Source organism: Ascaphus truei, chromosome 7, assembly GCF_040206685.1.
Source record: "Ascaphus truei isolate aAscTru1 chromosome 7, aAscTru1.hap1, whole genome shotgun sequence".
NCBI lineage: Eukaryota > Metazoa > Chordata > Amphibia > Anura > Ascaphidae > Ascaphus > Ascaphus truei.
The window spans coordinates 96,804,817-96,820,647 of record NC_134489.1 but is presented as its reverse complement, the minus strand read 5'-3'; the positions used below and the strand labels follow the sequence as shown (position 1 = coordinate 96,820,647).

Genomic DNA, 15,831 nt, shown 5'->3' with positions numbered 1-15,831 from the left:
CATTAAATGGCTGCATGCAGGTTAGTATGGTAACAGTGTTTTGTTTTTCTTTGCCGCCCTGGTCAGGGAGATAGATGATGGCTGCACATTTTGCAACCACAGTTTACAGAAATAGGTTCCACGTGGCTTCTGAGCACTTTAGGAAAACAGTAGTGAAGGAGTAATATTGACCACTGATATTATACCTTGTTAATACAGACTGCATACTAACCATAACAATCTTGTATAAATGCACGGGCCTTGGAAGTATGCAGAGAATTAATAAATGTTCTTGCTTTTGGAAATTGCAATGCAGCAAAATGCAGCAAGAATGCTGCAAGCTTCCTGCCCTAGTGGGTGGCTATGTAAATGTCATTTCATTTATATAAGTAACTATGTATAGTACAGTATTGCACTTCTGCAGTAATGTAGGGGTGCACAAATTTTTGCTCTGGCCCCCCCCCCCTGCCTGCTCTCCCCCACTGCTTACACCCCCCTTTACCTACTTTGAAGCATCAAATGACCCTGCGACGTCGCTCAAGCTGACAGTCACAGTAAAGGGAATTTACAGAGGCCTCGCGCAGTCATGCCTTGGGGAAGAGCGTGGGGCTTTTGCAACCGCCACGCCCTCCACCCCTTCCCAAAAAAAAATCTCGCGCCCCCTAGCCCCGTTTGCGCACCCCTGGTGTAATGTTTTTTTTTTTTTCCACGAATCAATAAATATTTACAACAAAAGGCAAGAAATCTCCAAATGCTACATCCAATATGACAAATTATTTAGTACATTACTATGCATTTTATCTGTATTCTTTCATCATAAATATGTGTCATTGTCACACACCTCCCTGCTGCTGGCTGTAGTGTTTTGTTTTCTCTCTATTCAGTGGAAGAAATACGTAAGACAGCATATTATTGGTAAAGTAGAACATGACGTGGATAAAGGCTTAAAATGTTTTGGCCAAAGGATTGAACTAAATGACCCATACATATGAAGTTATACATAGAGTACATAGTACTGTACTAAATAATTTGTCATATTGGATGTAGCATTGGGCAATTCTTGTCTTTCGGTCACTATCCCAGTAGCACTCCAACTGACACAAATATATATACAATGTAGTGGGTTTGGGGTTTGAACTTGCCAAGACTGTGTATGAGTAAATATTTGACATCAAATTATAAATCCAAAAGATGTAAGGATGTCAAATTAGAATGAACCAAACATAGCAAAGCAAAACCAGAACCTTGAGAAGTCCTGAACAAGCCCCATCTTTCTGTGTCAAAACTGATAGCTCTGCTAGAGGCCGGTTATCAGCTTGTAACATCAAACCGTCAGATCAAAATAAATTCATTCTAAATAAGGCACATAAAAAGGTGCGCTGCATACCCAAGTGGGTCATCACAAAAACCTTCAAGCCCACGATTACATGAGTAATAAAGAGACGCTTGAATAAATCAATGCAGCGTGCTGAAGAATAAAAATGACCTTCAACTATTTACATAAAAGACACTTTTACCATTTCACAAAGTGAGGTCTCGCAACAAAAGGAGGAGGTTTAAAGCAAACCGAAATGATATGTATGAGAGATTTACAATGGTCTATTTTTACGAGCCAGGAAAAGTCTGTTGCTATAGAGAGGCAGTGTTTTTATGCACAGTAGTTTTGTTGCTATAAAATGTACTTATTTCAAGTGTGCTCCTTCTTTGTTCCCAAAGTGTAGACACAGACAAAGCATTGCTGTAGATTTGCATGTGGGACTTTGTATGAATAGGAAAACTGGACACACTTATTCTGTAATTGAATTAACCCTGTCAGTTGGGGCAGTCATCACATTGTTGTGACGTGCACACGAGTGGAGGGGCTCGACTTTCATTACAACGTAACCTCCCCCTAGAATACGAGCATTGACAGCATGACACTCACTGTGCATCATAGGGGCCCACATTAGGTTCAGGGACCCACTAAAGCGGGGGAGGCCAATTCCAGTCCTCAAGGGTCACCAACAGGTCAGGTTTTCAGGATAACCCTGAAGGTGGCTCAACCTGTGCTGAAGCAGGGATATCCTGAAAACCTGACCTGTTGGTGGCCCTTGAGGACTGGAGATGTCTACTCCTGTGTCAGCGTCTCTGCTGCATGTACATTGAGTATCAAGAGATTGGTCCAGCCAACACGCTGACCTTATAAAGTAGGGTCAAAATATGGGCTCCGTATATTGCTACCATATTAGGAACCGGTGGGTTCCAGAAGCTGAACCGCGTTACTCTCAGCTCCAAGGACCCAGCGGTTTCACGGTACAGACCATACTGCTGGTACTTCCTGGTATTAAATTCCCCATCACACGTGCCAATTGGAAGCCACAACGGATGAGTTGAGGTCGCCGTTTCCTATTGGCCCACATAACACAGGAGATTTAAACTACCATTTTGTTTCCCCTGGTGGGCACTTTTACCGGTAAGTATCCTGGGAATTAGTGAGCCCCCGGAGTTGGAGATAGTGCATTTCAGCTGCAGAGAACCACTAATTCCATTCCAGGTTAAAGAAAGGAGGTAGGGGTCAAACTAAAATGAGTAAGGGGAACTGCTACTTTAATTCCTAACAAACACATTTTGGGGCAGTTTATACGAATTGTTATGACAAAAACGTCAAAAATGGCCTATGATGGTAAGAAAGTATAGCAAGATCGTGGCATTGGGTTAGAGATTTAAATGGTGGTAATGACATAATAATGGAACATATCCTTACATAATATATATTTTTTATTTTCTAGCACTGACCGTGTTCGTTAAATTTTGCAGGCGGGAGTCCTCTCGCCAAAGAGCTTACAATCTAATGATAGTGCCTGAGGTACAGGGAGACAATGTGACTATGGCTGATGCTGGATTTAAAGCACAGAGTTCTCCCCACTAAGCTTCTACGTCAGTCCAAGCAACGACATATCAAAAATGTTCAGCTCAAAAACAACAAAAGGCATTGTGGGGGCTCACGTTAGTGAAGAGAAGTTCATCTTTCAGCTCTTCCAAATCTTCATTTGGGGTCCATGACTTAGCAAAGCTCAGGAAGCCCCACTTATCTTTATCATCTTCTTCGGCCTGGATTTTTTCCTTCTTTCCGTTCAACGTGTTACCTGTAACTTTTGCCTGAGTGCGAAAGAAGGTGTGTTACGTTGGCTCCCTCTGCCACAGTTACAATGACTCTCTCAGCCAGTTACAATGACTCTCTCAGCCACAGTTACAATGACTCTCTCAGCCACATTTACAATGACTCTCTCAGCCACAGTTACAATGACTCTCTCAGCCACAGTTACAATGACTCTCTCAGCCACAGTTACAATGACTCTCTCAGCACAGTTACAATGACTCTCTCAGCCACAGTTCCAATGACTCTCTCAGCCACAGTTACAATGACTCTCTCAGCCACAGTTGCAATGACTCTCTCAGCCACAGTCACAATTAACATTAGTAAGACAAGTTTTGTGCAGACGGGGGACCGGCTGTTGTAGCAAATGAGAGGAACTCGTATAGGTTCAAAATCCTTCTGACCAACAACATGATCGAGAAAGTTGCAACTAATTACCACAAAAAGTGACAGGTCCTGGACCAATGGGAGATGCTTTATTAGTTGGGGTGTATTTACATTAATAACAACGCAGCTACAACTCCCAAGTACAGACAGACAAAACAGAAAATTAACATCAATATTTCATCTACGAGACTAAAGGTGCCGCACTCAATATAACCAAAAACACTACAAACAAACGTTGTTGTTTCAGAGAAGGATAATAGGGAAAACGGCCATACAGCTGCATGTGTATTACATACTGTACATGTTAAGGCAATATGTTTCAGAAGCTTCTCATGGTGATAACTGCTTAGCGAATCCAGCTTTTAAGTGCGTCCAATTTTAAGTTAATATTGAGACAAAAGGCAGTTTTATTGCTGTATTCACGTCATGACGGTAAAACACTGTGGTGGAATAATTCTACATTTTAGGTTTGAAAACAAAACGAACCCTCAGACCTGCTGCTTTGGAAGACATTGAGGGATTTTACGTGGAAATTCTCCGAGATGTCCTGCCCTCCTTGAAATGACCCCACAATCCTTTGTCTCTACTTGTTGAATAACAGAACCAACAAATGAATAAAAGCAGTAAGAAGCGGAGGAGTGGGTGTGTGGTTGCACAGGGAGATGGGGGAGCTAGGAAAGATGGCATCTCTTGTGTGACTCACAGTGATTCACAATGGATGCCTTTATTATAGCTGAGCTCTCTGTATTCTTTTCTTTACAAATTAGGCTATGTTAAATGACTAGACAGGTGGAAGATAGATGTATTTTTAGAGCGTGCATCATTAAGAGATGGAATATTGGTACAAAGCTGTGTTTGCACTAGAAATACACTCAAACTGGTGCGCTTGGGAAAACACACTGTACCTTTCGATTCAACATCCCCCACATCAGGGTATCCAGGGTTCCTTTGGCAATAAGATAATGGATATGCACAGAATTACTCTGCCCAATACGATGGGCCCGGTCTTCTGCTTGTTTAATATGGCCAGGATCCCAGTACAGCTCGGCAAATACAACATGAGTGGCCGCTGTGAAAGTTAGCCCCTAGCCAAAGAAAAAACAACAGGTTTGCTAACAAAGGTGGCATGATTCTCACATGATAAATAATAGTAATGTTTTGAATTATAGATCTGTTAATTTGATGCCATGATGCACAAGGGTGATAAGGTGACTTGCTATGTGTCACAAGACAAGGATACTGTGATTTAAACAGCTCCCAATGCAGAAGTAGCGGCTCAGTGAGTAAAGATACTGACTCTGTAAACCATGACACAGTGTGACTCAGGGGAGCCTGGCTCAATTCCCAGAGTCAGCTGCTTGTGACTTTGGGCAAGTCACTTCGTCTCCCTGTGCCTCAGGCACCAAAAACATAGATTTTAAGCTCATCTGGGCTGGGACGGTGTCAGAAACAATTCCTATGTTCTGCGCACTGGGCTGTTATTGTGAAGCACTTTGAGCACAGTAAGTATATAAGGTGTTAATAGATCTCTTCCATTTGACACTTGTTAAGAATAATGCCTGCGTGATCATACACCGGGCATCTACAGCAGGGGATGGCAAAGCTGTTCTATTTGTCTGCCACTTATCAATATTCATACTTTTAAGACTCTTCGCGAGTGCCACCATTGTGTTTTATTCCCCTTCCAAATAAAGGTTATAATCTAATTTTAACTTGTGTGCAGTATGTTTACTTTATAGTTCATCTTCATAATATTACCCAAATACAGTTTATTTCAGCTCTACAGGTGCGCCGACGAGTATTACAACATCCACGTGTCCCACCCATCAGGATCCATGTGTGATCAGGATGATTCTGTTTTGTTTTATAATACTAGAAGTACTTGTAACCCTCTCACACCACCCGGTACAAGTGATCTGTTCACCACACTGTACAAATCCGCACTGGTCTCTCCATTCTTCCTGAAATAGCTGATTTTTTTTTTTTTTCAAGCTCTGACATGGTTTAAAATGAATGAGGGCAAAATGAATAGCTTAAAAAACAATGAAACAAACTCCCGGCTTTAATAGAAATCTAGTATCGCATGCTCAGACAAACAATAAGGGCCTGGGCGTCACCCAGCTGTGGGGTGCGACGTTCTCAAGGCCATGGATACAGTCTGAGCAGCAAGTTGTTACATACATTTAAGCCGTTGCGGTTAAGAAAAGTGATTTCTATATCGGTCAGCCTGAACGTAATGCAGGATAAACACAAGGGAGATTTTTTTATTATTATTATTTAATAAATATACTTTTTCTATTATTTCTTTTCCTGTGAATTAAGGTGCCACACAAACTCCTGGTCTACAGTATGTATTACAGGTAGGGGTCTATAGTATAAATCTCAAGGACTCCACTGTAATAACTCCAATTTTAACCTTAGTGATGAGATATCATTTTATCCAACTGTCTGTGAACAATCAAAACTGGTTACAGTCACAATAGGAACATCTTGCAATGGCAACAATCAACAGACAAAGCTGTAGGAAACGCAATCATTTTATTATGCACGTTCTATGGACTAAATAGAAAACCAGATTAGGGATTAAACACTGGACACGTCGTCTTTAAATCTCCTACCTGACCTGCAGCTTGAATACTAAGAATAGCTACACGAGTTTCTGGGTCACTTTGGAACTGATGGACAAGGTGAATTCTCTCTGCGGACGGGACACTTCCATCAATCCGAATGTATCGCACCTGAAAGCAAATGATTGCAGAACAAATGATTAATGGAACTCGCCCTAACATGTATATAAGAGAGATAAGTAAAGCATTTAAAAGCAACATTTGAACACACAGGGCCTTCTCTACCATTATGAATTCAATTTATAGTATAGGACAGTCTATATAAAGTCTCTAACTACATTACATGTACACACACACACACACACACACACACAATTAGTATGTTAAAACCTGACCTGGGTGCTCCAAAGTAGGAATGATTTAAATAAAATTGTGAATTAAGTAGAAATAGCCGTGTTAGTCCAGTTGCAATAGTGCAGAATAAATGAGTACTTCAGTATTATATCTTCTTTTATTTAAACTAACAATTGTTATTATAAGACAAGATTTCGAGCATTTTCTCACGTATTCAAGTCAGCAATACTGATAAACACAGATGTAGTGTTTATAAAAAGATAGTTATGTAAGGCAAATGTATGGGAAAGGAATGGCAGAGAGCACATAAATAAACAGACAGGGGAATAAATGGATGAAAGGGACAGTGAGAAATAGAAACCTACATCCATCAGCAGTGTGACGGTGGGGGTGCGGGGGAGGGTGCCGTAGTGTGAGCGTGGGATGCGGGGTGCAGGAGTGTGATGGTTGGCGTGCAGGGGGAGAGGGGTGTGTGGGGGAGTGTGCAGTATTGTGATGGTGGGGGTGCAGGGGGAGAGGGGGTTAATTGTAAAATTAACAGAGAGACGTGGAGAAAAAGTACAAACAAATATGAGTGTGTTAGAAACCCCCTACCAGCATTAAGACCTCTTGTTTTAGTGTCAAAGAGCATTATCATTTTGAGTTCTAACACACAATCATCATTTTCTGTAATGTTTCTATCTTCCTCTGTTCATTTTACAATGAACCCCCTTTCCTCTCCCCCCCCCCCCGCCCTGCACACTGCTGATAGATGTACGGTCCTATTTCTCACGGTCCCTTTCATCCATTTATTACCATGTCTGTTTATTTACCATTCTTTTCCTATACATCTGCCTCAGGCTGCGCTTATAGTGCCGGCGACGCGACCGTCGCGGCAAAACAAATGCATTGTCGCCGGCGCTTATAGTGCACGCGACGGCGACAAAGCGACAGCGCTACCAAAAATCTGGTAGTCCCTGTTATTTGATTTTTTCGGCGACAGTCTCCCCTTGCGGCCAATCAGGAGCTTCTCCGTGCCTCTGCCCCCCCCCTTTTCTGACGTCACTGGCCTTGTAGCGACGTCGCCTAAATTTGAAATCTAACTTTCGCAAAGGCGACGGCATCGGTCGCATCGCCGTCACTATAAGCGCGGCCTTAGATGGCTATCTTGTTTTTTACATCTGTGCTTAACTCACGGAATCTCTGTAAATCAGCATTGCGTGACGTGAGAAAGAGAGAAAACGCTTGAAAGCTTGTCCTATAATACCAATTGTGAGTTCAAATAACTTTTTTTATCACCCAATCCTGAAGTACTCAAATAAAATAGTAGAATGAACAGGACTCAGAACTTCTTGCAAGTGGGACAACTACAACAGATCCGGCCACTACATGGTTATTGTCCCCGGTGCAGTAGCTCACCTGCTGGTTCAGGAGGTCTGAGTGGTAGTTTGGGAGCAGCAACAGGGCAGGCTTTCTCTTGGCTCTTACTGTGCAGCGCCTCCATCCCATGAGGATCCTGCTAAATGCAGGATGGTCCCCAGAGGCAATACTCATTTCCAATAACCACACACCGAAGTTGGTCCAACGGCAGGTTTATTGCATAACAGCATGCCACCTCTCCAGCCCTGGAGCAGACCCCAGGGGCTTGAGGCCCCAAGAGCCCCTCCCAATCTCCTTGACCCTCTGGTAGGGAAAATGGTATCACACTGTCCCATAATCATTCTACAGTACTCAATTTGGTGGCGTGTCAGCTTTTATACCCGGGGGGAAGGGCTTGTAACCCCTCCCCATAACAGGGCAGGTCTAGGTACTGACAGGCATCACACCATATACATGTGACCTAGTCAGTACCCTCCCCAGGAATGATACTCCAACTACTAGTTTAGGCCTGCCCCTGGATAAAGCAACATAGTACCCATCCAGGCTTCAACTGCAGGCTAGGCCCTGCACAGGAGTTTAACCCCAACACTGCCTATCAGGACTTATAGTGTTGAGACCAGTAGAAGGCTATTGCCAGGGGCACTTGGCTACATATACATACATACATTGTATTGTATGTCTTTATTTATATAGCGCCTTTAATGTACATAGCGCTTCACAGTAGTAATACACGTGGTAATCAAATAAATAACAGATAATATAAATAACAGGTCATGGGAATAAGTGCTTTAGACATAAAAGTAACATTAAGGAAGAGGAGTCCCTGCCCCGAGGAGCTTACAGTCTAATTGACTAATACAGTCTACATACATACATACACACATATACATATATATTGACGTTTCAATCAACATCTTAGACCTTTATCAAGATAAACACAGTGACCAAACAACCTTTTTATATAGAGCCCCAAGCGAAGAATACACCCACTTTCCTTCAATGAAACGGATTGTTGCCATGCAACTTCTCACCTGTGTTTACAGATCTAAAAATCCTACTAATGCAGGGGCGGCCAACTCCAGTCCTCAAGGGCCACCAACAGGTCAGGTTTTAAGCATATCCCTGTGTCAGCACAGGTGGCTTAATCAGTGGCTTGGTCAACAACCTGTGCTGAAGCAGGGATATCCTTAAAACCTGACCTGTTGGTTTCCCTTGAGGACTGGAGTTGGCCGCTCCTGTACTGCCTGTTTAACCAATAGAATTCAAGCAAAACTAGAAGCAATATTGAGGTTAAAAAAAATTAAACTATTACTACTGTGACAATGTCTATTTATATAAATTCTCCAGCACTGAACAAAATTACCTATGAATTAAAGGGGGGAAGGAGGGGGGTTTAAACAAAATGGTAACACAAGCAGATCTAAATAATATAAAAGATCTTGCGCCATGATAATAAACCTTAAGCAGACTGACAACTCAAATACCACAACCATTTTGTATCCATTATTGACTATGAACTCATATGTAACAAATATTACATGTATACACACACACACTATATATATATCTATATATATCTAGGTATATATATATCTATATCTATCTATCTACTATATATTTCTGAAAGCATTGTATGTATGTATGTTTCACTGTTCCCTGTCCCTAGCGGCAATCTCATTGGTCCCTTGGCCCACCCCCGCACACCTCTCATTGGCCTCACACACTCACACCACCCCCTTGGCCCGCCCCCCACACCTCTCATTGGCCTGAGGCGGAGTGACGGGCCAAAGGTCCAAAAAACACACACACACACCTCTCTCTCTGTCCTCTCCCCCCCCATCACACTCACCTCCCCCCCTCCCCGGTGCTCCACTCACCTCCCCGCCTCCCCTCCGCTCCACTCACCTCCCTCCCGCTCCACTCACCTCCCGCTCCACTCACCTCCCTCTCCACTCCCTCCCGCTCCACTCACCTCCCGCTCCACTCACCTCCCTCCCAGGCGCGGGGACAGGCAGTGGGCAGGGCAGCCTGCCGCTGCCACGCGGCACCTAAGATGGCGGCGGACGGAAGGACCCCCTTCCTCCCTCGCGGACTAAGTAACATGGCGGCGGCCGGAAGGAGAGGTCCCGCTCCACTCACCTCCCTCCCACTCCCTCCCGCTCCACTCACCTCCCGCTCCACTCACCTCCCTCCCCGGCGCGGGGACAGGCAGTGGGCAGGGCAGCCTGCCGCCGCCACGCGGCACCTAAGATGGCGGCGGACGGAAGGACCCCCTTCCTCCCTCGCGGACTAAGTAACATGGCGGCGGCCGGAAGGAGAGGTGACATGTGTGTGTGTATGTGTGTGTGTGTGTGTGTGTGTCACTGTGTGTGTGTGTGTGTGACACTGTGTGTGACACTGTGTGTGTGTGTGTGTTACACTGTGTGTGTGTGTGTGTGTGTGTGTGTGTGTGTGTGTGTGTGTGTGTGTGTGTGTGGGACACAGTGTGTGTGCCCCCCCCTCCTGTCCACTCTCCTCCCCCTCCTGTCCACTCTCCTCCCCCTCCTGTCCACTGTCACCCCCCTCCTGTCCACTCTCCCCCCCCTCCTGTCCACTGTCCCCCCCCTACTGTCCACTCTCCTCCCCCTCCTGTCCACTCTCCCCCCCTCCTATCCACTCTCCTCCCCCTCCTGTCCCCCCCTCCTGTCCACTGTCCCCCGCCCCCCCCCCTCATGTTCACTACCCCCCTCCTGTCCACGTCCCCTCCTGTCCACTGTCCCCTCCTGTCCACTGTCCCCGTCCCTCCCCTCCTCCTGTCCACTGTCCCTCCCCCCACCTTTTCCTAGCGGCAAATTTAACTCACGGGCAACGCCGGATCTCTCAGCTAGTATATATATAATATATATATATATGCATACACATACACACACTATATATATATATATATATATATATATATATATATATATATACACACACACACACACACACACACACACACACACACACACACACACACACACACACACACACACACAGACTATTTGAAACATTGTTATACATCTTAGTGTGCAATTATGCATATCTCACATTGAATAAACCATTATGTCTATTACGACGCTAGGACTCATCGATACTTCATCCATTGTATATAAACAGCATAATGTTCTCTGAATAGTGTTACATCAACACGTACGCGTGGAACAATACAAGTGAAAAGAGAGGACCCTAGGGATGTGGCATTGTGAATATACTTACAGGGCCACCGGCAGGGGGTGCGGGGGACACAGACGGCCGGCGCTGGAAGCTGAGCTCAGCCGGAGGTCGGGTCCAACTTCTGTGTATTTCTATGTATTTTTATGGGGGAGCTAATTACTGTGAGGAATTGTGTGTGTGGCCAGGTGGGGTGGGGGGGGGGGGGGGAATGAGTGTGAGGAGATTGAAGGATTAGGTTATAGTGTAACTCATATGAATGGTTGGCCAGAAAACTGATGGACATCACCATTGATGGCCGCAACATGAGTTATTACAGTGCCTTATTATTATTATTTCTTTTTTAAACATCTTAAACATCCCAAATGTAGGTTTTCGTTCACGTGGTGCTAAAGTGTCCAATAGATGAATCCCCCCTGCTTCTCGTCGTAACACTATGATAGAACGATTACCATCTCGTTATTGGACTGGAACCCGATCAATAATCATGCATTTCAAAGAAGGTAATTGATGGCCAGGATTCAAAAAGTGTTTTACTACAGAATCATCTCTAAGAGCTGTTCTTATCGAAGTACGATTTCCCGAATATATATATATATCAAATGGAAATACCCACCATAACTTAAATAATATATATATATGTATATCTATATAGTGTATACATTATATATACACGCACACACTTCATGAAGTTGTGACACTCAAAGCGCAACCTCTTAATATAGATACATTTTCCGTGTATATATTAGTTTTCTGTTCAAAGGATCCAGCACGTATTACACATATCAATAGGAGTGCTAAGTGATTCTTGCACAATCGCACATCAGTACTTGCATTCCAGTGCACGCCTGGCCTACCTTGCTTTCTATAACGGCCTCTGTGCACGCTTGCAGCATGGTGAGGTGATGCCCAAAAACCAGAAACTTCAGCTTGTCATTTTCCAGCATCATTTTTATATAGTCTTTCACGGCCCCAGCCTGGAAACAAACATTTACCGGCCACATATTGAATAACAAAGTAGTGCAGTTCATTTATAGTTCAATGCATGAAAAAATAATGAACACATTTATTATGCAATCCAGTGTGAACTTGCAGAACAGTAAAAAGATTTTTTGTAAACAGGCGTATCTTTCCATTTTGTCCTGTCAACGCTCCCCCATTGGACTCTCCATATATACCAGTTTTATACAGGTACCAGTTTTATACAGGTACAAGTTTAGGGCCGTGTATTTTAAAAGGCAATGAATATCCAAGTTATTACCTTGTTATTACCCTACCTGGCATAGCATTTTGACCCACACAGCCCTAGCCGATAGCTGCAATTTAGCACGGATAAGATAACTTATTTACATAGGTTTAGGCTACACCCGATTAGAATCTGTGACGGGATCAAGACGCTAAAAGTAATAACGGATTTAATACACTGTTCTTATGATTGAAGTGGTTGCCTAAAATCTTTGTAACATAAGCAGCTGTTCCTTCAACAACTCAAATCTATATTGATATGAATGCCCGTCCGTTATAATGAACATTTTTCTAAGCAATTGCTAAGTACATACCAAAATAAGATAAAACACTAATTTAACATTATTTAACTATACATGCTGTATTCTATCAAATGAAAATCTACAACAAGCAAATGATAGTTTGGGGAGAACTGTGTGTGAACTTATAGAAGGGCTAATTAGGTGATCGGAAATCCTTCTTAACATTTAATTTTTTTAAATAAATATTCAAAGGTTACGTTAATTACGTTTCAGCAACTCCCACGTTTACATCTTCTTTCTATGATTAATCCTGTGACTTAAGTACTGTAAAAATAGTAACACACTGCAGAACTATACCATGGTAACATACTGCAGCACTGTACCATAGTAACATACTGCAGATCTATACCATGGTAACATACTGCAGCACTGTACCATAGTAACATACTGCAGTACTGTACCATAGTAACATACTGCAGCTCTGTACCATAGTAACATACTGCAGTACTGTACCATAGTAACATACTGCAGTACTGTACCATAGTAACATACTGCAGCACTGTACCATAGTAACATACTGCAGTACTGTACCATAGTAACATACTGCAGTCCTGTACCATAGTAACATACAAAAGTACTGTACCATAGTAACATACTGCAGTACTGTACCATAGTAACATACTGCAGTACTGTACCATAGTAACATACTGCAGTCCTGTACCATAGTAACATACTGCAGTACTGTACCATAGTAACATACTGCAGTACTGTACCATAGTAACATACTGCAGTCCTGTACCATAGTAACATACTGCAGTCCTGTACCATAGTAACATACAAAAGTACTGTACTATAGTAACATACTGCAGTCCTGTACCATAGTAACATACTGCAGTCCTGTACCATAGTAACATACTGCAGTACTGTACCATAGTAACATACTGCAGTATTGTACCATAGTAACATACTGCAGTCCTGTACCATAGTAACATACAAAAGTACTGTACCATAGTAACATACTGCAGTCCTGTACCATAGTAACATACTGCAGTCCTGTACCATAGTAACATACAAAAGTACTGTACCATAGTAACATACAAAAGTACTGTACTATATTGTACAGATATAATTTGCTTGCCTTTTCAGCACTTGGTTAAACCGGAATTGGTATAAAGTCAGCCGGATTCTGCATATGTTGCACTCCCCATTATTTCCTTTCTAAGTTAAAGGAATCGTGCTGCTTTTATAACGACTTGCAAGAAAGATTTCTGACTGGATATCAAATGCTACGTCTGAGCAATCCGTAAGTACTCATTACTCATTACGTAATGAGACCGGGTGCATGGTGAAAAGGTAGGATTTCAAATACAGTACTACTACTGGGAAACTGGCAATGTCTCGGCTGCTAGTGCAGGCATTTAGGGCAGAAGGAATCCTGAGTACTAGAAGATTTAGCTAACAATGAGAGACACGTGCAGATTGTAGAGGAGAGACTGTGGTTATATATATCCATTTAATTGTGCCATTTTACGCATGGCCTATGAAGCCATGTTAATGTAACATGCCATTAGTGTTCCTGTTCCAGAGCAGGGCTCTTCAACCAGTACCCCAAAGGGACCAGATCAGAAAGCATGTGGGACTAGATGCACTTAAAGAGCTAAACGTTGTCATAGTAACACATTTCGCAAGAATTTATAACATATGTGCCATATAGATTTAGATTACCTTAACTAACGAGTGCAATTCAGTGGGAAAAAATGACAGTTAACTGCTCAAGCAACTTGCATGAAGTAATCAGGGGTAGAGTGCCCGGGGGCATTTGATACACGGGCCCCTAGTTGAAGAGACAGGAGTGAGGGAGGAGAGAGAGAGGGAGGAGAGAGAGAGGGCGGAGAGAGGAGAGAGAGCACACGCCCCATAGCATAAAAAAGGATAACATTTAATTGATATATATAGATATATATATATACACACACACACACACACACACGTGTGTGTATATATACATATATATACACACACACACACACACACACACACACACACACACACACGTGTGTGTATATATACATCTTATACTATATTAGTGAAAGCACTGTATGCCTGCCTGCCTGCCTGCCTGTCCGGTGTCCCTAGGGGAAATCTCATTGGTCCCTTGGTCCGCCCCCGCACACCTCTCATTGGCCTGAGGCGGAGTGACGGGCCAAAGGACACACAGGGACACAAACACACACACAGGGACACACACACACACACACAGGGACACACACACAGGGACACACACACACACACACACGTACGTATGACCCGGGGGGGGGGTGGGGCTCACATACCCGCCGGTCCCGGAGCCTCCGCCTCTTCCTCCCCGAACATCAGCCTCCACACCCGCGCGCACCTCCTCCTCTCCCCGTGTTTCCCGCGCTTTCAGCCCCCCCTCCCCCCCGGCGCCGCTACAGTCAGCGGGGGAGCGAGTGCCCGGGACACAGCGGGGGAGCGGCCACAACAAGCTGCCTCCAGCCTCAGATCCACGTGGGACCTGCCGGACGGGTGAGTGAGCGGCCTTCACCCACCCCTCACCCCCCTTCACCCACCCCTCACCCCCCTTCACCCACCCCTCACCTCCCCTCCACCCCCGGCGCCGCTACAGTCAGCGGGGGAGTGAGCGCCCGGGACACAGCGGGGGAGCGGCCACAACAAGCTGCCTCCCGGCTCAGATCCACGTGGGAGCGGCCGGACGGCTGAGGGAGCGGCCGGACGGCTGAGGGAGTGGCCGGACGGGTGAGGGAGCGGCCCTTCACCTCCCCTCACCCACCCCTCACCTCCCTCCACCCCCCCTCCAGCCCCCCTTCACCTCCCCCTCCACCCCCCCTTCACCTCCCCTCCACCCCCCCCTTCACCTCCCCTCCACCCCCCCCTTCACCTCCCCTCACCCCCCCCTTCACCTCCCTCCACCCCCCCCTTCACCTCCCCTCCACCCCCCCCTCCACCCCCCCCCCCTCTTCACCTCCCCTCCACCCCCCCTCCCCCCCCTTCACCTCCCCTTCACCCCCCTCCCCCCCCTTCACCTCCCCTTCACCTCCCCTCCACCCCCCCCCCTCTTCACCTCCCCTCCACCCCCCCTCCCCCCCTTCACCTCCCCTTCACCCCCCTCGCCGCCCTCCACCCCCCCCTTCACCTCCCCTCCACCCCCCCTTCACCTCCCCTTCACTCCCCTCCACCCCCCCCCCTCTTCACCTCCCCTCCACCCCCCCTCCCCCCCCTTCACCTCCCTTCACCCCCCCTCGCCGCCCTTCACCCCCCCCTTCACCCCCCCCTTCCCCCACTCCCCCCCCCCCCCCTTCACCCCCCCCTCCCCCCCTCTCCACCCCTC

The 15,831-nt window shown here is 45.3% G+C and overlaps 1 protein-coding gene across 2 annotated transcripts in view; it reads right to left on the bottom strand.

Moving 5' to 3' along the window:
* The window catches only part of ZRANB3 (zinc finger RANBP2-type containing 3), an 88,534-nt gene that overhangs the window by 30,693 nt on the left and 42,010 nt on the right, over positions 1-15,831 (bottom strand). For both annotated transcript variants that reach the window (XM_075609523.1, XM_075609524.1), the window contains 4 exons: positions 11,832-11,951; positions 6,121-6,240; positions 4,408-4,587; positions 2,965-3,117 (listed from right to left, as the gene is read on the bottom strand). In XM_075609523.1, coding sequence (XP_075465638.1) covers positions 2,965-3,117; positions 4,408-4,587; positions 6,121-6,240; positions 11,832-11,951 — 573 coding nt within the window. The remainder of the gene's footprint in view (positions 1-2,964; positions 3,118-4,407; positions 4,588-6,120; positions 6,241-11,831; positions 11,952-15,831) is intronic.